This window comes from Natrix helvetica (assembly GCF_964273705.1).
Source record: "Natrix helvetica genome assembly, chromosome: 5".
NCBI lineage: Eukaryota > Metazoa > Chordata > Lepidosauria > Squamata > Natricidae > Natrix > Natrix helvetica.
Genome location: NC_138551.1, coordinates 46,770,706 through 46,792,285, shown reverse-complemented (window position 1 = coordinate 46,792,285; position 21,580 = coordinate 46,770,706). Strand labels below are relative to the sequence as shown.

The following is a 21,580-nucleotide window of genomic DNA, read 5'->3' as shown; positions in this document are numbered from 1 at the left end:
TCACTTGTATGTTCTGTTTTTATTGATCATTAGTGTAATAATTTTATGATTTCATTTTCTGGATGATCCAATCAAGATATGAACTGATCTTAGTGTAGATTCCAAAGTTATTAGGATCCCCACAGCCTTCTCCCCAACTCACTAGTCCAAGTAGGAACCAGGTATTCTTGAATTTTACAACCATAGGACCACCACTGTCTCCATGACAAGAATCCCGTATATCTCCTGGTATCCCTGCACAGAACATGTTATCTGTTAGGGAATTCCACATAGAATGGATACAGTCATTCCGTGATGCTACAGGAATTTCAATAAAATTGAGAACAGAGGAGAAATTCTTCTTATGATTCGCACTCTGGCTTCCCCAGCCTGTTACTATTGTTTGAATCCCTTCGGTCATCAACTGTTGATTTGCCAGGTTTTGGGTAGGTAGGCAAATGGGTATAATATACCTATTGACAACAACTGGGTGGGATAGATGTAGTATTGCAATGTCATTATCATAGGTGTCTGAAGAGTAATTTTCATGATAGAATATCTTGTCAGCAATTATAGTTATCTCACTTTCATCTGTACGCCGTCGGTGGTATTTACCTGTAAGAGCGACATAAAGATTTGGAAATACTACTTCCTTGGAACTAAGTCAAGTCTAAACAGTTAAAAAAGACATTAATAAAGATTGTACTTTCTCCTTGAATGTTAGAATAAGCAAACTCCAAACTATAGTAGGAATAAAGAGTGATGCAATTATAATATAGATTTGCATGCAATAGGAAAATTGCTTACTATATTGTTCTTGTTAACCCAAGAATCAGATGAAAAGGAAAAAGGAAAGAAAGGAGAAAATATGCACATAATGGAATTGGATGGAGAAAATTAAAAGTGGGCAGACAGAATTCCATTCATTCTGTATAGCTCATTGGTTGAAGAGGATAGGAGATGCAAGAAAACATTTTACACACATTTCACTTTTTCAAACCAAAACATCAGCTACAGGCTTCTAGCCAAGATATAAAGTATGTAAATACCAGATATTTTTAAAAAATTAAGAAAACCCTGTTTAGAAGAGATAATACATTTCTGTAATCTAACCCAGCATTTTCTTCCTATTGTGACCAAACAATGCCCTGGGTAGTCCCCCGTCTCCTATTTGTGTTCCTCAACAGCTAGCAGTGAGTGACACACTGACTCCTGTCAGTCTGATGCTGATTACAATACATCAGCAACTTTGTTAAACTCCCCCCCTTTCAAGCCATCAAAATTAATATGGACATTTGTGGTAGGAATTTCATAGTTTAACTAGAGGGTGTATCAACAAGTCCTCTTTTATTAATCGTTTATCTTTCACCACTGAGCTTCATTAATTAATCTCTGTGAGAAAAGGAGAAAAATCTCCCAGACTAGGTGCCTCCATCATTAAACCTCTACCTTAAAACAGGATGATTATTAATAAAACAAATTTGGTGTTCTGGGAAATCTTGACTTCCCACCTTCTTATCTTTGAACCTGCCTACTAATAAGATACTTTTGTTTTTCTTAAATTTGAATGAGACTGGAATCATAGCTCTGATGTCAACTGTAATTCCTTGTTCCTGTTAATGGCCTTGGATTGTTATTGTCAGTTACCTTGCCTCACAGGCAAGATTTAACAAAGTTTACATTTTAATGTCTTGTTACTAAGAGTTATTTCTGGAAAGATCAGTTCAGACATTGAGTTTTTTTTTTTTAAAGAACACCACTATTTTAGATTGTCTCTCAATATAACTCATGTTAACTTGCATTTAATGATGGTTGTATCTATCCAGAGTTAAGAATTGAACAATCTCTGCAAGAACATGCATTGGACCAATGTTTCTCAACCTGAACAACTAAGATGGAATTGACATCCACACGTTTTAAATTGCTGAGATTGAGAAACACCACATTATACAGGGTAAAAGACTTATTGATATACCGTATGTCACATTAAAAAAGAATACAGGCATTAGGATTTTCCTTACCTAAGGTCAGTTTGATTCTGGGTTCTTCAACCACACAATGTGCAGCTGTCAATACCCAAGCAGGATGAATGAGAACGCCACCACATTTAAAGTCTCCTGCACTATTGCCCAGCATAACCTGCAATGGAAAGGAGGAAGAGGCTGTTAAATCTGTTGCCTTGCCCATGCCGTTCTCTATACTGCTCCGCTGGTGATCATAAATTCTGAATTTACCAAATTGTTAGGTCACATGCAATAGCCTATGGATGTTTTGCTGATCAGGGTATTCTGAATGGAAAACAGTGGGACAAGTACTGTAGGAACTGCATAAATTTAAATTTAAATTTCTTCTGATGTACTTATCTTTCCAAGTGGTATTGAACTTGCCACTTGTATGCTCAGCAAACCATCGGGATATATTATATTATGGTAACTCTAAATGGAATTATTAATTTGTTGGCAGCTCAGGCCGAAATCTTTACTGTCTTGAAATTGTTCTAAAATGGAGTTGCAGTTGAAGCATTCAAAGTGCTGTCAGTCCTAATTTTAAATTACAATTGCTTCTGCATTGCCCAGTTTATGTCCTTTTATTAAAATGCAGCGACTGTATCTCCCAGTCCCAAGATGAGAGTCCTGACAGTTTTATTCTTAGACATTTGTGTGCTTGAGTGAAGCTGGTACGTTCTTCAACAACACAATTTGGAAAGTTCTCCTTAACTGGTTATAGTAACTAGAATCCATTATAACTATATCAGCTCCAAATCATCTTTTTTGTAGATTTCAGCCTTCAGCAATCCCTCTGACTACATGTAGTCCTCAGGTAACCCTTAAGATCACAACTGAGTCCAAAATTTCTGTTGCTAAGTGAAATATTTGTTAAGTGAGTTTGGACCCATTTTATGACTTTTCTTGCCACAGTTGTTAAATGAATCACTGCAGTTGGTAAATTAGTAACAGAATTGTTAAGTGAACCCAGCTTCCTCATTGACTTTGCTTTTCAGAAGGTTGCAAAAGGGGATGACATGACTCCCAGACACAGTCATAAATATGAATCAATTGCCCAGTGTCCAAATTTTGATCATATGATCCTGGGGTTTGTGTGTTGCAATGGTCATGTGAAAAACGGTCATAAGTCACTTTTTCAGTGACATTGTAACTTTGAACTGTCACTAAATGAACTGTTGTATGTTGAGGACTACTTGTATGGTTGCTGAAAGGTTACAGCATAGCTTCCTATCATTTTGAAGTGGAAAACTCTATTGTAAGTCCTAACATGAGAATATCACAATTAAAAAAAACCAAACTCTACCCTACTCATTGAATGAGATATATAGGTCATCCTCTTCCTCTTTGTACCAGTCATCATTCCATTTTTAAGTATGTACCCTAGATGCCTAAAAGTTGTCAATTCTAGTATATTCAAAGCCTATAGTTTTGGCACGACAGCACGTGTCAAGAAAATATAATGAACAGTATCTGATGCTGTAAACAGTGAAATAAAAAGGACTTACAGGTCAACACATGGGATAAAACAGATGCCCATTTCACAGAAAGATCAAAGCTACTACAAAATGAAGATTTCATCACTACATACTTGCCAAGGGCTGTCTCCTCTTTTTCCAGGATCACCCCCAATTATTTTTGCAACCTTTAATTTGGATTCAACTACTCTCCCACAGGAATACTCCACTGCAAAAAAAAAAGGAAGGAAAAGAAAGTTTGAAATACTACTATGATCCCTTAACAATTATCCCAATATTCAACCTAAATTTTACAGCTGGTTTGTATTTTGCCTCTTTCTAAAACTTCTGTATTACCTCCAAGGTGCCCTCCCAATTCAGTGAAATAGTGGGAAATGTTCCTCCAGTTGTTTTGGCTTTTATAAGGAAAGTTAAGCATTTTTGTATTTATATGATTGTGAGATTGTGATTCATTTATTTCTGCTGTAAAATGTTCAGCAATACCTTAATATTTTCATGAATCGATCCAATCAAGTCTATCTAAGAACTTTTTTATAACACTTCTGTGGAATACAATTAAAGACATATACACAACCCTTTTCTATTTCTTGTAGTACCAGTGACATTTAGTGACTAATACATACAGTATATTAAATTCAAAGACAACATTTAAAGAGAATAATAAATGGACATCATGCTAAAAATGAAATGGCAGATTTTTATTTTTATTTTACTATTACTATAAAATGCATTATCAGACTAAATCTCTGAATCTGATCTCTTGGGTAATTTACCTGTTATTAAGCTCTTAGCAATACAAAATAAGATGTTCACAAAGTCTTCTGTAATAAGATTTATTGAAATGCATTAGGTACAGATGTCTGGGAAACTGGATGCTTTTTACTTCAGGACTCTCTCTTTATCTCTAAGTTTGCTACGGTACAGATTTCTTAATTCTCCTGCTTAGCCATTAGATAGGAACTGCTGAAATCCAGGGATGGAGTTATATGTAGGATGTTTTGAGATAGTAATCTCTGGCAAACCATTATTCATTTCTCAGATTCCAAGAAGCTTACAACCATACTTCCCTCCACAAAAAGATATGCCACGTTATTACAGGCGGAAATCGCTATTTCATTTTTAATGTAGGATTTTAAAATGTTTTCCTGTCCCAAGAATGAAGTGGCATATTACAGAATTCTGCCACCTTATTCCGCCAAAAAATCCAACACAGTCCTAGGCTGCATCAACAGAGGGATAGAATCAAGATCACGTGAAGTGTTAATACCACTTTATAATGCCTTGGTAAGGCCACACTTGGAATACTGCATTCAGTTCTGGTCGCCACGATGTAAAAAAGATGTGGAGACTCTAGAAAGAGTACAGAGAAGAGCAACAAAGATGATTAGGGGACTGGAGACTAAAACATGAAGAATGGTTGCAGGAACTGGGTATGTTTAGCTTAAGAGAAAGAAGGACTAGGGGAGGCATGATAGCAGTGTTCCAATATCTCAGGGGTTGCCACAAAGAAGAGGGAGTCAAACTATTCTCCAAGGCACCTGAGGGTAGAACAAGAAGCAATGGGTGGAAACTAATCAAGGAGAGAAGCAACTTAGAACTGAGGAGAAATTTCCTGACAGTAAGAACAATTAATCAGTGGAACAGCTTGCCTCCAGAAGTTGTGAATGCCCCAACACTGGAAGTCTTTAAGAAGATGTTGGATAGCTATTTGTCTGAAACGGTATAGGGTTTCCTGCCTAGGCAGGGGGTTGGACTAGAAGACCTCCAAGGTCCCTTCCAACTCTACTATTGTATTGTATTGTATTTTGTATAATTCATTGAGTAATGCTTGTCCCTCAGTAAAATGAACAGCAATATTTCTCTAGTGTACTGAATAATATTCTCAGAGTTATTACGTTCTAAGCAATAAAAGAATGGTAAATTCTGCAAAATCTAACACACTTTAAATAATGTTTACATAAATGTATGTTTGCCTGATCATCTCTTTACCTGAAGGTGCACAAGAAGCATGATTATCCATCAGGTGATAGTCCAAAGCACAGCTGCAGTAACGGTATCGGTCATGGTTCCTTTCACTCTCGTGGCAGAAATGTTCACAGCCACCATTGGCAAAGGAGCAGTTAGCGTAGGTGATCTCTGGGCAGCAAAAATACAGTGGAATGAGATGTTCTTATGAAGGGAAATCAATTATTTTTTACAGATCAGTTAATATCATGTATCCTTTCCCTATAAAGTTATGCAGTGGCACAGAAGTTAGAATGCAGTATTGCCGGCAAACTCTGCCCATATACTAGGAGTTTGATCCTGACCGTCTCAAGGTTGACTCAACCTTCTATATTTCCAAGGTTGGTAAGATGAGGACCAGATTCTTAGGGGCAATATGCAGACTCTGCAAAGATGACTGTAAAGCATAGTGAAGCGGTATGTAAGTCTAAGTTGCTATTGCTATTGCTTTGTGACAAAATGAAATTGGCAAAATCAAGTGTCTAGTAAATCACAATCTTGTGAACTAGACACTGCAACTGATGCTAAATGTGACAATTGTAAGTACGAGTACAAGTCCTTTCTCCAAATTATCATAACTGTGAACCATTGTTAAATGAACGGTTGTAAATAAAGAGCTATTTGCATTACCATCCCATATTTTAACAATTATAAATTACAGTAATCTTGAGTGAAAATTGTTAGCAAATGCCATCACATATGCACATTGTATAGTTGTAAGTAATCAATCAGAGTTGTTTGCGATAAGAGACCCATGGTATAATATCAGTGATAATAAATCTGAGTGTCAAAAATAGCATTACCATTTTGGCATAATCGTCCCTCCCAGCCTTTGTTACATATGCAGTCAAATCGCCCAATGCCGTCCCGACAGACTCCATTGAAACATGGATTGGAAATACACATATCTCCATCTAAAAAAAAAAAAAAAGCATCAGAAAACCCAGATCGTACAGATCTTCACAGTACTTAACATTTGTTATGTTTCTATTAATGTTTACTCCAAGAGCATAAAGTGCTTAAATGGAAATGGTCTTTCATTTTATCTTCACAATGATAACCCTATAAGTAACTTGGCTGAGAGCTAGTGACTGGCCACAAGTCACTGGTGACTTTTTGTGACTGAGGATGGACTTGAACCTGGATTTCTCTCCTCTTAATCCAACTCCTTAGTATGTACAGAATGCAGTTCCCCTTTCGGTCTGCCACACAAATTCTTCCCTTTGTTGCAATTTGCTTCTTTTGAATGGGGTTAGGAAGATATTAGGAAAAAGAGAAGCAGGAACTTGTTTAATGGGAGATTAGGAACTCACAATTATCTTCTTCCAGACACAGATTATCTGTATCCTGATGCCTGAGGAAAGAGCGAGGTTTTCAAGTCTTTCTGAAGGTCAGGAAGATTGGGGCCAAACGTATGTCAGGGAAAAGGTCATTCCAGAGAGCAGACTGGATTGCGTCAGAGATGGGACTTAAAGTATGTCTACTCTATTAGAATGAATGGGATGGGCAGATAATATTGGGGAGAGGTAGTCCCATAAATAACCTGGTTCTGAAAGGCTTTGTAGATGATAACCAGCACTTTGAATTACATCTGGAAGCTTATTGGGAGACAAAGCATGCAGAGTCATGGTGTTATAGGAGAATCCCAAGGTACACTCATAACCACTTTTGTTGTGCATTCTGGACCTATTGTAATTTCTGGATTGTCTTTAACCCCATGTAGAATGAATTGCAGTTATCCAGCCAGAAGATGACTTTATTTGTTAAATTTATAAGCAGCTTATTTTGTGTTCAGGCAACTTTAGGTGCCTTTCAACAAAGTAAAAGGAACAGCGTAAGCATTAACATATTAAATATTAAGATAATAAATGTTAACATTAACATTAACAAAGATGACAAGGAAGGGGGAAAGATACAAACAGGATGGAAGAAGAGTCTTATCTCAGTCCATTAACCACCTCAGTAGGACACTTCAACATCAGTGTCCCAGGTCAATTGGAAGAGCCAGATTTTAAAGGTCCTTTTGGAGGACCAAAAGGGTGGGTGCAGCTCTCACCTTAGGGGCTCAGTGTTCCAGAGAATGGGAGCACGCCATAAAAGGCTCTTCTTCTTGACCCCACCAGCCAGAATTCCTTGATTGACAGGGTTTGCAGTATGTTCTTCTGCCAGCCGGGGGGGAGGGTAGGCTGGCAGAAGGGCATCCCATTGGGGTGAAATGGTTCTGAGGTACCTTGGACCTATGCCCTAAAGGGCTTTGAAAGTAATAAACTAACATCTTGAATTGAATCTGGAAGCAAACTGACAACTAGGGCAGCTTGTACAACAAAGGTGTACCACCCTAAGGGTCCCCAGAACTATCCAGGCAGTTGCATTCTGTGCTAGTCATACCTTCCAAATATTCTTCAAAGGTAGCCTTATGTAGAAAGTGTTTCAGTGTGATGACTAGGGTCTGAGTGACTGTTTGCAGGGACTTGTAATCCAGGAAAGTTTATTTCAAGTTTATTTGATTTATAGACCGCCCCCTCTCCCCGAAGGAAAGGGTACAACTAGCGCACAACATCAAGTTGCCAAAGGCCTAGGTCCATGATAGAGAACCTATGGCAAGCGTGCCAGAGGTGGCATACAGAGCCCTCTTTGTGGACATGCACACCACCCAGCTGGTCTTTGTGTGCCCCAGAGTGCCAGAAACTGGATGACGAGGTGGCCGGTGCGTACCAGCCACCTGGTCTTTGGGTTTCCTGGGCTCCAGTGCACATGAAGACCAGCTGGCCAGCGCACATGTGCGTGTCGGAAACCCTAAGACCAGCTGGCCGGTGTGTGCATGCGCACTGGCCACCTGATCTTCCTGTTTCCGGTGCTCCAGTGTGCGGAGTTGGACACTTGGTACTGAAAAGTTTTGCCATCACTGGCCTAGGTCATGAATGAGAGTGAACAAGGCTTCCCAATCAGGAACAACTATGATAGTCACTGAGGGCTGTGTGGTAAATCTCTGCCACTTGCAAGGATGGAAAAATCTCGTCATAATATCAAGGGGGCCCCAAGACCCACTGCTACTCAGCTTTGATGGAACTGAGTTGAAGCCAGTTCTTCTCTTGGAAAGGGAAAGAATCACTTCTCTCAATAGCATAAAACAGGAAGTGATATTAACTAATGAAACACAAGTAATGGCAACAGAGTAAATACAATAATGAAGAGGAAAAAAGATATAAAAATGGTCACTAGCAATGTTCAATATATCTTTACTCACCAACATATTTTGCCCAGAAACTTAGCTGAAATGAAATAAATTTCAAGTTAAAACTGTAAAAATATTTTTTATAAGTAGTCATTGTGTAGCATCAACTTTTTGCAGATTGTTCCTTAATCTGATAATAATAGAATGAACAATTATTCAGTCATTTATCCATCATATGTATTATCATCTGTCCACCACAATGAAAATATAACAAATGTTTCCAATATTTGGTGAAGCAATGATGTTTTTATTTTGACATAAACTCAACTGCCAAAGTAATGGGCATTACAAATAGTAAAAGTGGACCTAATTGGATGTGATGGTACACCCATGTAAAGCATCCAATTTGGATCAAGGACTACTAAAAACAACCAAGGCCAAGAGAAGCTGAACAAATAAGAAGTCAAATTGTCTGTTTTGATGACAAATGTTAGGAGTGATAATTTGTTAGTGTACCCTTCAAACCCACCAAAGAGTAGTCCCACCAGCTGCTTGGGACACAGAATATCTTGGATCACTTTACTAAATTAGGATGTTTCTTTCTGCTCATTAACTTATTCTGCTCTTTCAACTGATAATGAAGCTTCACTCTATTTCCCAATCTTGCAAAGTAACTTACAGTTTTTTCCATGGTTTCAAATATCTCACTAGCTTCTTCAAAATCACACTGTTCTTCTACACATTCTCTTTCCAAGCAACCTGCCTTTAATTCTTCCAAGAAAGAATTTGCCCGCTTTTGAATCTTCAAGACACGATTGGCCTCTTGGCTGCTGTAAAACACTTGGGAATGGAGAATATGTTTATGATATTTTTATCTTACTAGTTTCAGAAACATATTTGTCTTGTTATTTTACCGGATATGAGAAATAATTTTTAAAATGATTTTAAAAACCCATATGCTTTGGAGTAAAATAATGAAGCCAATGACCATCAGAAATATTGCTTCTAGTGCTATTCTGTAAAATCCAAACTATTGTTAATGAAATGTAAACTCTTATGATGCAATATGTGTGTGTGTGTGTGTGTGTGTGTGTGTGTGTGTGTGTAATTCTGGACTTGTTTTCACATCAAGATGATGGTAAAATATGCCCCATATCTCCAGTGTGTAACTAAGAATTATTGGGAAAAGGATTGTATTATACAGAATTCAAGTGACATTGGGCTTTTTCAATTATGCTTAGAGACTTGTACAGTTGCTGGCAGAATATAATGTTTAACCTGATGTTCAAAGGGATAACATACCTGAGGCTTCATATCCATTAAGCAATATGAAGGCAGCTGAAAACACCAGAAGAGAAATGATTCTACCCATTGCACAATCGAATCCACACAACTATGAGAACACCAGCAAAAAAATAAATAAATGGTGATTCGTTTAAGAGAAATGCATACTTTATATATTTTCAAGATTATATATTTAAGGAAGCACAGGCTAATACTTGATTCTTACAATAGGGCCTCCAAATTCTCCTGCAGAGTTTAATATTGCTCTTAGGTTTTACACCATATATTGGCCTTGGAAATAACGTCTTCCAATCTACTACTTCTGTCTCTTTATCTAATTAACTAGTTGGCAACTTTCTGTTTATTTGACAGTAATATAGTTTAAGGTGTTTTTAAAAATCCTTTTCAAAATCTAGTCACTGCATGGTTAAGTGAACCCAAACCCAATCCAAAACCAAAACAAAGCATACACAAGATAACAGAACTAAACTAAATGTATTGTCAGTTCTCTTTTAAGCTTTCCCCGATGACATTCTACATTTCTTATCCCTCTTTGCATTTGATTTAGGTAAAAACATAGTTTCGGATTTTAACTGAAATATATGAACAACAGAAAAGACTTACTGACTTCCCTGGCTGAATCACAGTAGTCTATTCTTCCACCATTGAATGCAGAGGACACTAGTTAATCCATAATCTCAAATATTTACTCAGGAGATACACTGTGACAGCCTTTCTTTCAGTTAAAGAAAAACGGCTCCTACGGGATTCTACATGTAGAAAAGAAAACCAGGAATGGTTTGCTTTTTAACATGTGCTTCCCCCCACCCTGATTTTCTTCTCTATTTATTGTCTAGGTAAGCAATGGCTAATTTAAAAAAAAATTCTATAAATTCAGCTCTAGTTCAGGTTTATTGCTTTAACAAAATGGCCTAATTATTGGATATTTGAGAAGTGAATCATGAAATTTTCCACGTGATAGTATGAGATATCACTGTCCTTCTTGCCTCACTTGTGTCATTGCTTTTTTAAGCCTGTCCTCCTTCAACAGATATGCTACGAAAAGAAACAGGACAGTATACCAGGTCTTTTGACTAACACCTTCTAATTTTATACTTGGGACCCTTTAAGATTCTTAAGATTGCCTATCAACAATTTCAAGTTAAGGTGACCACAAGAGAGCACCAGAGAGCTATAGTTGTTTGCTCCTTACACCGATTACCTGAATTTAGTGACATTCTGCCAGGAAGCAATCATCTTAAACTAACATGTCCCCCACATCAAGCCCCCTCCCCCAGAACTCCTAGAATTCTACCACCTCCCTCTGCAAGAGGTTAATTCGAATATGTTATCTCTTGCCTCCACTTAGTTTTTACTTTAATTAGTACCACTTTTCTTATGTTTTGTTACTTTTAAGGCTTCTTGATTAAGGGTAATTTCTTGTCCTTTACAGCTTAGTCCATCCTCCCTGTGGTGCTAGAATGAAACATCTGCTCCATGTCTTCAAGGTGCTACTTAATTTGATTAAAAAGATACATTTATCATCTATGTCATGTCAAAGTCATTTAATCCTATGGGCAACTCATTGACCTTCAATTATGAAGGTTGCAAAAGCATCCCACAAATTAAATTCAACCCATGCTACGTAATGAAAGCCGATTCTTTTCTATCACTGTCAACAACTCTTTGGTCACATTCAGTATGAAAATATACCAAGCTACCCTATTTATTCCAGCAAGGTATCAATGCAAGACAGTGAAGCGAGTCAAGCTTTCTTCCCATATCCATCTTTCAAGGCCTGAGTAGGCCATATCATGCCTGCAGCTTTTCAAGTTTTTTTGTGGCTTTTTGTTGCCATGGGGTTATTGAGTAATGAGTAGTATCCAGGGGGGGGGGGGGAGAGGATAAAAAGGATGTAGAAAAGACTGCTCAAAAATCAACAAATGCTAAGGCTGCAGGTATATATAGTCACCAAAGAAATGGTAAAATGGGTTTGTTTATCTGAGTACAATTTCTTTAATATGGAGACTGTTTTATGGGGCTGGCTGGGGAATCCTGGAAATTGAAGCCTACAAGTTGAAGTTGCTGAGGTTGAGAAAAACTGGTGCAGAAAGCAAGCGTTTGTGAACGGCTACTTACCAAACTGTATCCCCATAACAATTCACTGCTTTTAAGTACTTTGCCACATCTGACCCATATTTCTCCATTATTAAAATTTAAATTTATTGTTAAAGGCTTTCATAAGTGGTTCCATGGTATTCTGTTCCTCCATGGAATTAACCAATAAGAAATTCAGAAAACTCTAGCCTTATCTTGAATGACAGCACACCCAGCCAATCAGATTTGGTACTTAGTGTTGTGACATTATCTATTACGATGATGCAATTGTTTTAAATAAAAATTCTACTCTGGGGTCATGTAAAGGTAGAAACAATTGATATGTAGTTCTGAAAAGCAAATGGCAGCCAGAAGGATCGGGAAATTATGAGACTTGAGAAAGAATTTTAGTAATTACAAAATTAAAGTTGCAAGTGTCTTTGTCATCTGTAATAATACAGTGGTGATGGGTGTACCATTGGAAGACTTTAAGGACCACATTAGATATAAACCATCATGTATAAAATCCATTAATGGCTTGACTACTTCTTATGTGCCACCAAGTCAAAATCTTTAGTAACAAATTATTTCTGTGAATACAACTCTTATTGTAAATTCTGAGGCAAAAAGGTATTTGATAGTGGTGATTCTCCTTTAATAGCTCATTTGGTTAGATTTTGTTCTACACATCCTTAAAATAATTTGAATTAGTTATTATTTTATTACAAGAGGCCAAGTAGAGTATGTTAGCCTACCTTTATTCAGCATAAGCTAGAAGTAAATGAAGGTGCAGAGAACAGAGTTTGCATAAAACTACTATAGCAATCGGTTAGGACAGGAATCCAGTAGACTACACATGTAAACAATGCTATAAATTCCCTGAATGCATATATAATCTATTATAGGAATTCCTACCTGCCAGTATGATATAGCCTTCCCATGAAATTGAAACAGAGTAAAGCCTGCAACTTCAGAAACTTTTCACTGCTTATGAGATGAACATAATAACCACCCCCCCCCCCTTTTGTTTTAAACAAGAAATAAGGAGAATATTTCGGAATCAGTTAAACTTTGGCCCATTTCCTCTTTCCAACTATATTATGAAACCAAAAATGTAATTGTGCTAGTTATGCAGTGGTGGATATCTTGTAACATTCAGACAACCAAGTTTGATTATGTGACTACTTTCTCACCATGAGCTAGGAAGTGGCATCATTGTTTGCAATAGATTGTTTATTAACTTATTTCCCACAATAGACCATATGACTTGGTTTTGGCTGAAATTGCATGAATCCAACATATTAAGACAGTTTGTTAAGCTATGGCTTAGCATGCTAATAGCACCCATAAACTCTGCATTATTTTTAGATTTTATACCATACTACCAAAATGAATAAATTGCATTATGTATCATTCAGTCCATAACAGAACTAAAAGAACAATTATAAAACATAGTCAGTATCCAGAGTAAGTGAATGTGAAGCTCCATGCAATTAAGTATTTGTAGAGGTACACCTCACGTCTTGATGTTATCAATAATGTATCTTATTTGTTTTTAACCACAAGAGTAGAGAAAAACATACTTTATTTATCGGAGTTTGAGATTTAGAAAAATAACCTGTGATATTCTCATATACTGTATTATAAGGACTGAAGTTAGAAATGCAGGTTCAGCTTCTTCTTTTTTCCCCCTCTCAGGTTTTAGAGTGGAGACCATTCAGTAAGACACCTTTTGTGTCTCTAAACAAATTATGGTTGCTAGGATGGCTAGAGGCTGTAATCCAAAATGTGATATTAAAGTGCCCAGTTCAGGATGTTTCAAAATATTTTTTCCTTCTTCTAATTTAAGATGTCTAAAAGAGAAGAGTAAAAAACAATATTCTCCATAAGGAAAAAGTATTGAGAATTGCCTAAGAAAATATATGAAAAGTTGCAATTGCAATTGTCAGACACAAAGAGTCATGTCAGTCATCTGAATTATGAAATTCACCACAATCTGGCTATAAACAACAATGAGCAAGAACATTGGCTATATAATTTTTTTCTCCTAATAAAACCACCCGTTGCATGTGGTTAGAGTTATGCATCTTTATTGTTCTTCTTAAAACCAAGCTTACACTTTTCTATTTGTTTTACTTTGTTGTTGTATTTTTAAAATACTTTGTGTACTTCATCTCAATAATAAAGCAAATTATAAAATTACATTTACCAACTTTAAGCTAATCTACTTTGTGTGGTATTTTATGGATAAATATTCCTTGAATTTCTTAGATGAAAAATTGACACACTTCTAATGAAATGCTTCCAAGTTCTTTGTTTACAGAGAATCACAATGCATATCATAAAGTACAAAGTATTAAGGACTACAACTATGGTTTGAGGCAGCCTCTCTCCCTTTCTCTCCCTCCTCCCCTCCTTCTTTCCACCTCTGCCCACAAATTGGTGGGCATTACAGATGCCATTCAGTATAGTTATACTTCAAGATCCTTCTATAATTTTAAGGTCAGTTTTACTTAATACATTTGCATTTCTCTCACTACTGACAAGGCATATTAAATACTGTTTCTCTAATTACTATAGCAACAAATCAATTATTTACAGCAAGATCAGAAAGAGATTGTCTTTATATACAAGAACATTATATTTACAACCGATCAACTGCAAAATATGTACAAACAAGAGATGCTTTCACGGTAATGACAGTATAAATTAAATAATAAATAGCATGTTATATTCTTAAGGCACAATACCTTCTTCCCCAGACTGTACAGAACTTAAATGTTTCCCTATGCTTTTGTCTGATCACTGCAATAGTTATATTTCCCCTGTTATCACGGTTAACAATACACACATCAAATGACTTATAAAAACAACTTTCTTTTTTTTTACATCACAAATATCTGTTAAGATACGAGTTTTGTGTAAACAGTCTTTAATTTACCATTCATACTATATTCACTTTTAAATAATACTCAAATAATTTCAAAATAATACAGGTGTTAGAGGTTTTCAAGGGACAACAAGCAATGTGTGCCTTTTCAGTTCCTATTGGAGAAATAAAATCAGTGGAATTTTACTTCGTGAGAAACCATTGCCAAAAATGTGAATAATTTCATTCAACTTAAACATAATAAACAATTTGGCAGGAATCCTATGCATATACTGAGAATTTCTTAAATAACCAAGCATGGAAGTGTATTTCACTTTCATGTAATTGTCAAATAACTGCAATGAATTCAAAAGTGGTCTTTCAGGAGCAAAAAATATAACCAGATTAAAGCACACACAAATAGATTTTATCCAGTTAACTGTCCCTGCCAATGGAATCCCTTTGATAAGCATAAATAGGGATAGGGACAATTCTTTCATCTGCAGTCTGTGCTATGTCCTTAAAACCTCACCGTTAAACAATATGGTTTCCTGGAACAACTTTTGGTGAGTACAGGAGTTTGGTTGCAAACTATATTCTGCAGAAAGGGCCATTTATTTAGATCTTTACTTAAAAACTTTTTTAAAAACCACCTGGATCACCCAGAAAAAATGGCATTATTCTTGCAGAGCAGAAGCCTACATATCATTATCAAGACTGCAATTTTTATATCGAAAGCCATTTCAAAGAGACCAGACTATATAGAACAGATTAGGTGTTGTAGAGGTAATGTTTGTTATTCCTGTCCTACTCTTTTTTTCTGTACATGTTTTGTATCTTTTTGATATGGTTAGATGACTAATCAATAAAGTTTGTTGATTGTGGTAAGTCCAGGAGATTTTATTTACAACTGAAATGTTAATGGTTTTTTTTCAAATTTCACAGTATGTTATTAAAATACAATCAGTTACTTCCAACATTGGCACTTTCTAGGGTAAATACTTTTTCTTATATTCTGCCAAGTTCTCTGAAATTTAATGGACCAATTCAAATGTTATGGCTCACATTTTAATGAAGTGCCAAGAAACATTAGCTTGAGGAATCCAACTGTGTAGTTTTGCCCTCAAAACAGAACACCTTATACTTTTTTATAAAATAAAAAATACAATAAAATAGAAACTTTACATTGCCAAGTTGAAAGCTCTGGTATATCATGGCACTTTTTAATACTTCCTTCCTTAGGAAAAAAAACCCAGCTTCAAATAAACAATACTAGATACTCCAAATACCACGTAAGGCAGATAAATAACACATACTGTCAATCTGATACAGCTATACTGTTCATGAAATTTGGGGTTCAGGACTTCCATTATGTAGAAAGGGATTTAACTACATAAGTCAACAAAAAATAGGCCGATAGAAAATTATCCTTACTTATTAATATCTTGGGATGCAATGGTGTTAATACAAGTTTAAAAGCTAATTTATTATGAAAACTCAAATTATGACAGAACTCTGCAAATGCAGATATTGAAAGAGTGATGACTCTCAAATTCAGCATAGATTAAAAAGGGAAAAAATGCCAGGTTATGTCAAAAGACAAAGGTAGACTGTTCAGGATAAGAACAATTTAGTCAAGCATTCCTGATTTCACATGATTTTTAAAAGAAACACATAGCAAGCACTATAATTCTTCTATGGTTAAAGTTTAGAAATTTATCCTTTTTACTGCATTTTTTTCCTAAAATTATATATTGATTTTACTCCCTGAGGTGTTCAATGGGAAATGGAAGAAATTGACATATGTTTCTCATCAACAATAAGGTGCTGTTTTCTACTTGACTGTGACATGTTTTCATTATCATCATAGCAAAAATTTAAAAAAAAATACTGGAGAATTAACTTTCTGATGTATATGCATTGAACAACAGTACTGTTAAGGGTCAGCATATTCTGCAATCTTGGAGCATTTTGGGGTCCTTCCCACGTTTCTCCAAGGACTGATGTTTTAAACAACAATATTAGTATCCATGAATATTAGACAGCAGAACCAGAAAAGAACAAGGCAAATTTAGACAAGTAGTTATATGCATTTCTGGCACAAAAAAAAAAAAAAGACTGTCAGGAAAATGCATGATAAAAGAGTCTCTTCCTAATTTAAGTCCCATGGCAGTTATTACAAAGGCTATGTATTAACTGTATAATTGGTGAATTAATTTTTAAAAGTTTCCTAAATAGTAGATTTAGAAATGCCCTTTCTTCATTCTCGACATCTAATTTTATAGTTGTGCATGCTTGAAAATCAGGTGTTTTCATTACTCTTAATGCCTGTCACAATTCTTAAATCATAAAGTCTTTAGCATTGACTTTGGCGACTTAACTCTCTGTCAAATGTTGTGGATCCACAGGCTGGTTTACCAATCTTGACTGACAGAAATCAATGAGGATGCTTAGCATCAAGAGTATCCAAGTTTGAATAAAGGACACTGAGACTGAGGAAGTCAAGTAACACCTAGTCTAGCAAAATGTGACTTGTTGAGTAGATTGCACTCTATGCCACATCAGAACAGTAGCACCATAAAAAGCTGGATGTGAGCTCTGAACACTGATACTATTAGGCTGTTCCACAGGGACAACCTCCTGAGCATATGTGCCCTGTCAGCTTTCAATTGTGCAGAGATCAGGAGGAATGGTAGAAGCAGGCTCCAAAAACAGCGTTTAAGCCTCGGTGACAGGAATATTCTTGCTCAGCTCCTTGATCCCATGTAATATTCTCTTCATGTGACCCACTTTGGTTACTCCTAGATCCTGAAAAAAAATGATAAGGATAAACTTAGGTCATGAAAAACTAGTCAACTGTAGAATACATATTAGTTGAATCATCCCCAAAATGAGAAAAAAGCAGAAGCATCCCAGAAATCAGTGCTTGAGAAAACAAGACATATTACAGAATATACTTTAAGTAGATATTATTCAGAGGCAAATTTATCAACTGCACAGGAACTAGGAATGCAAAAAGCTTAATTCAAACAGCAATCAAGCAACACCCAAACAAATTATTTCATAAAATGAGTCAAGAAAACATGTAATTTCAATGCAAATAAAAGCCACACTTTTTATTATTACCCATATCCTCCCCAGATACTTCTATGTTCATAGGAATCGTATCTTCACAATGCTAAATAAATCTTAGCATATTATGTTTACTTAGTGTGAAACTCTACACAGACAGTCAGTCAAAATAGAACTACACAGACTCAGTAAGGTATTTTAATGCTAATCCAGGGATACATAACCTCGTAAATTGCGAAATGTATTTCCAATCATCATTTATAATGAGTTTATTAAGGCAAAGCTTCTTTGAATGATTTGAACTGCCTCTTCCTAGATTTCTTGCCACCTGAGTTGAATTGCTATTCCCAAGATAACCTGCCAATATATTTATTTTCTATTTCTTGATGGTTTATGTCTATTCCCCTTCTGTTATTTTCCCTTTCTCCCTTTTTCGCTCTCATACTTGGATCTAGTTTGATTTCCTGCTAAATTTGTAGCTTTTCTGTCACCGCTTGATGGTAAAAAGAAGCAGAAATCTACAAGAGAATTTTATGATGATATTCATTGTCCACAAAGATGTGGATTCATATGGAACTTGTGCGACAGTCATATTGACAGCTGTACTTCCCTGAATCCTATTATTAGTGGAGTTGAATTCTGCATAGAAACAAAATTCATTTGTCTTGCACTAACCTAAAACTATATTATGTATCCTAGAATAGGATACATTTGCTCATAGTAATAATTAAAATATGGCTACTACTTAATAACAATATATACCGTATTTTTCAGAGTATAAGACGCACCTTTTGCCTCCAAAAGAGGCTGAAAATCTAGGTGCGTCTTATACATCAAATACAGCATTTTTTGCCTCCCGAAGCCCTGCCCTCTTCACCAAAATGGCCGTGCATACCCTTATGGAGGTATCAGTGAGCTCCTGGGGGCTGGGGAGGTAAGAAATGAGAAAAAAAACCAGGCCGTTTCCCCCCCCTGGCCCCCAGCACCACTCTATAAGCCTCTGTAAGGCTATGCATGCAATTTTTTGGACAAAAAACAGGCCCGTTTTCGTGGAAATGGGCCGGTTTTTGCTCATTTTTGGCCTCCCTCACCCAGGAGCACTCTGCAAGCCCCACCCAGACTATTCATGCCTTTTTTTTTTGGAAAAAAAAAACAGGCCCATTTTTGCAAAAAAACGGGCCATTTTTGGGAGATTTGCAGAGTGCAAAAAGTTTTTTTTCCCTTTTGGAAAGCTCTTTAACTGATTGATGAGAATTACATTGATCAAGTGCTGTGCCAGCAGAAAGAAAGTCTTAGGTACTGCAGATTGTCAAAGATTTCCTTCTCCAGCACATGGATAAATACACCTGGAAACATCTACCTACCTACTCTCTCTCTCCCTATCTATCTACTGTATTTCTCTCTCCCCCCCCCCATCTACCTACATACCTACTCTCTCTCTCTCTTACCCTACCTATCTACTATATTTCTCTATCTATCTCTTTCAATTTCTTTCTCTCTATCCCTCTACGTACCTACCTACCTACCTACCTACCTACCTACCTACCTACCTACCTACCTACCTAACCCCCCCTCTCTCCCTAGCTTCCTACTGTATATCTCTCTCTCTATTTCTCTCTCCCTTTATCTATCTACCTACCTAACTACTCTGTCTTCCTATCTATCTGCTGTATTTCTCTCTCTTTCTCTCCCTCCCTATCCCTCTACCTACCTACCTACTTTTTTAGAAATTTGCCTCTTCAAAACCTTGGTGTGTCTTATATTTCGGTGCATCTTATACTCTGAAAAATATGGTGCTTTATCAAGGAATTGTACAGGAATAGTATATTTCAAGCAATGGCAGTTGATTCTAGGAGATGCAATAATGCTGAATTTCAGGTATACTCTATACCCTAAGGTTTGGTGTATGTATTTTACCAAAAACCTCTTCTTTTATATCCTAAAAACAAATAAATTACTCTGTCTAAAACCACCTATGCAGACCAGCTCCAAGCACAGTCAGCAGTGGATGCCATATAAATGCAAATGGCTATTTTGATGAATTCTTTATGAAAGTACCTTGAGATCTCTCCGTTCCAGATGCAGGAGCTCAGAGCCCCGGACGTCATGCCGGATGAATATATCTTTATACTCACAAAGACTAAGATGTTCAAGCCAGGCTGCAACCTCCTCCGTTCCCCAGAGGTGAACTGTCAGAGATGGAAAAGCAGGGACATTGAGTACCCCAAAGCCCAGAGGAAAGATAGTGAAAAAGATGATCAGCAGCAAAGACCAAAGAAGCACGAAAGTGAAAGGCAAAATAGTACTAACATATCTTAGAAAGAATAGTTCACTGATTCCAAAATAAGGAAAAGCTAAAAAGTTAAAGACACTGTCTTAAATGGAGATAATTTCTGAGATCAAGGAAGTAAGTTGACAATAGCTTCCAAATTAGGGCCACATGCTTTTACTCAAAAGCAAATACTAAGAAGTTTGAATGTTTGCAATACTAAGAAGTGTCTACCTATATTAATAAAATTTATTCAGAAAAATATGATGCAAAATGTAAGGGATTTGTTTATCCAAGTTTACTTTTGTCATCAAAACAGACCAACATTGACAGAATGTAAAATTCCACCTTTTAAAATGTGTGTCCTAAATTTTTAGCCCAAACATATTTAGTTAGTTCTGACACAATGAACTTCCTTTGCTGTATGAAAATTCTACAAGCCTATGTTCAAGATCTTGTTATCCACATACTGTCTGGAGATGGCTTTTTCCATATAGTACCTTTTGGTAATCATTTCTTAAGAGTTTAATCTCTGAGACTCATCCTTAGATAGTCTCTGACAGAGAAAACCCATGTTCAAATAGATGCCTTATAATAACCATGTGTCTGAAATTGGATTAAAGAAGAAATTATTAGATTCCTACATTTCATTTAGATTTGTTATTAACCAACATTAACCTATTATTAATTGACAGGCTAATTAACCAATTAGCCTGCGAAACCTTGGTAAAAGGCTCAGTTAAACACAAAATTAAATATTAATAAAGGTTTCAATCCAATCAGTAAATTTTCTTTAATATACAATAATGGCTCATGAATAGAGGAAACTTAAGAAATAATGGTCTTTATAGTTCCTTATATCAAGGAAACAGATATTGTGAATGTCTTATTGCATGTATCTGAACCAAGAAATCCCTTGCATCTGCCTAGAAAATCAACATATCTATGTGGGCACTATTTTTGCAGTTTAGGGACAAAAAAATGCCTGGACAAAAACAGCCAGCTATCCAGCCTTTCTACTAGCTTCTAAATAAGAAATAGAATAACAGAATCTAAAAAGCTAAAGGAAAAAGAGAGAACACTGAAATGTCAGAAAACCAGTAGGAAGATAAATAACATCATTAGCTCCATAGAACGCTGAGAGATATAAGCCAACAAATCAACTAAGATAATTGGGAAAAGATTACCCTGATTCCATTTTAACTTTGATTTGAAAAGATGTTTTTTTTTAATGTCATACTAACAATGAAAATTAAAGCTTGGGATGCATAAATGAAGATGCAGAATCCCGGGACAATGAGATATAAGATGTAATTAAAGCTTAGTAGAGAATCAATGAGAGAAAATCAA

The 21,580-nt window shown here is 36.2% G+C and overlaps 2 protein-coding genes across 5 annotated transcripts in view; both read right to left on the bottom strand.

Moving 5' to 3' along the window:
- PROC (protein C, inactivator of coagulation factors Va and VIIIa) lies at positions 1 to 10,688 on the bottom strand. Of its 2 annotated transcripts, none has more exons than XM_081955122.1 (9): positions 10,552 to 10,688; positions 9,942 to 10,032; positions 9,319 to 9,479; positions 8,712 to 8,736; positions 6,268 to 6,378; positions 5,450 to 5,596; positions 3,574 to 3,668; positions 2,001 to 2,118; positions 1 to 594 (listed from the first exon to the last, which is right to left on the bottom strand). In XM_081955122.1, the coding sequence occupies exons 2-9, from the start codon at positions 10,009 to 10,011 to the stop codon at positions 44 to 46; spliced, it is 1,278 nt and encodes a 425-aa protein (XP_081811248.1). In that variant the 5' UTR covers positions 10,012 to 10,032; positions 10,552 to 10,688; the 3' UTR covers positions 1 to 43. The 2 variants fall into 2 exon arrangements, with proteins under 2 accessions (XP_081811248.1, XP_081811247.1); XM_081955121.1 differs by having other exon boundaries at positions 10,548 to 10,687.
- Positions 10,689 to 14,088: 3,400 nt separating this feature from the next.
- Positions 14,089 to 21,580, bottom strand: part of DGKD (diacylglycerol kinase delta) — an 86,696-nt gene continuing 79,204 nt past the window's right edge. For all 3 annotated transcript variants that reach the window (XM_081955118.1, XM_081955119.1, XM_081955120.1), the window contains 2 exons: positions 20,020 to 20,150; positions 14,089 to 17,697 (listed from right to left, as the gene is read on the bottom strand). In XM_081955118.1, coding sequence (XP_081811244.1) covers positions 17,608 to 17,697; positions 20,020 to 20,150 — 221 coding nt within the window. In that variant the 3' untranslated portion in view covers positions 14,089 to 17,607. The remainder of the gene's footprint in view (positions 17,698 to 20,019; positions 20,151 to 21,580) is intronic.

Coding starts and splice junctions, on each gene's coding strand:
- PROC (XM_081955122.1), bottom strand. CDS start 10,011: ATGGGTAGAATCATTTCTCTTCTGGTGTTTTCAGCTGCCTTCATATTG. Junction 6,379..8,711: donor TTTCTGGGCAAAATATGTTG/GTGAGTAAAGAT, acceptor TTTTTTTTTTAG/ATGGAGATATGTGTATTTCC. Junction 3,669..5,449: donor TGCTTCTTGTGCACCTTCAG/GTAAAGAGATGA, acceptor TTTTTTTTGCAG/TGGAGTATTCCTGTGGGAGA.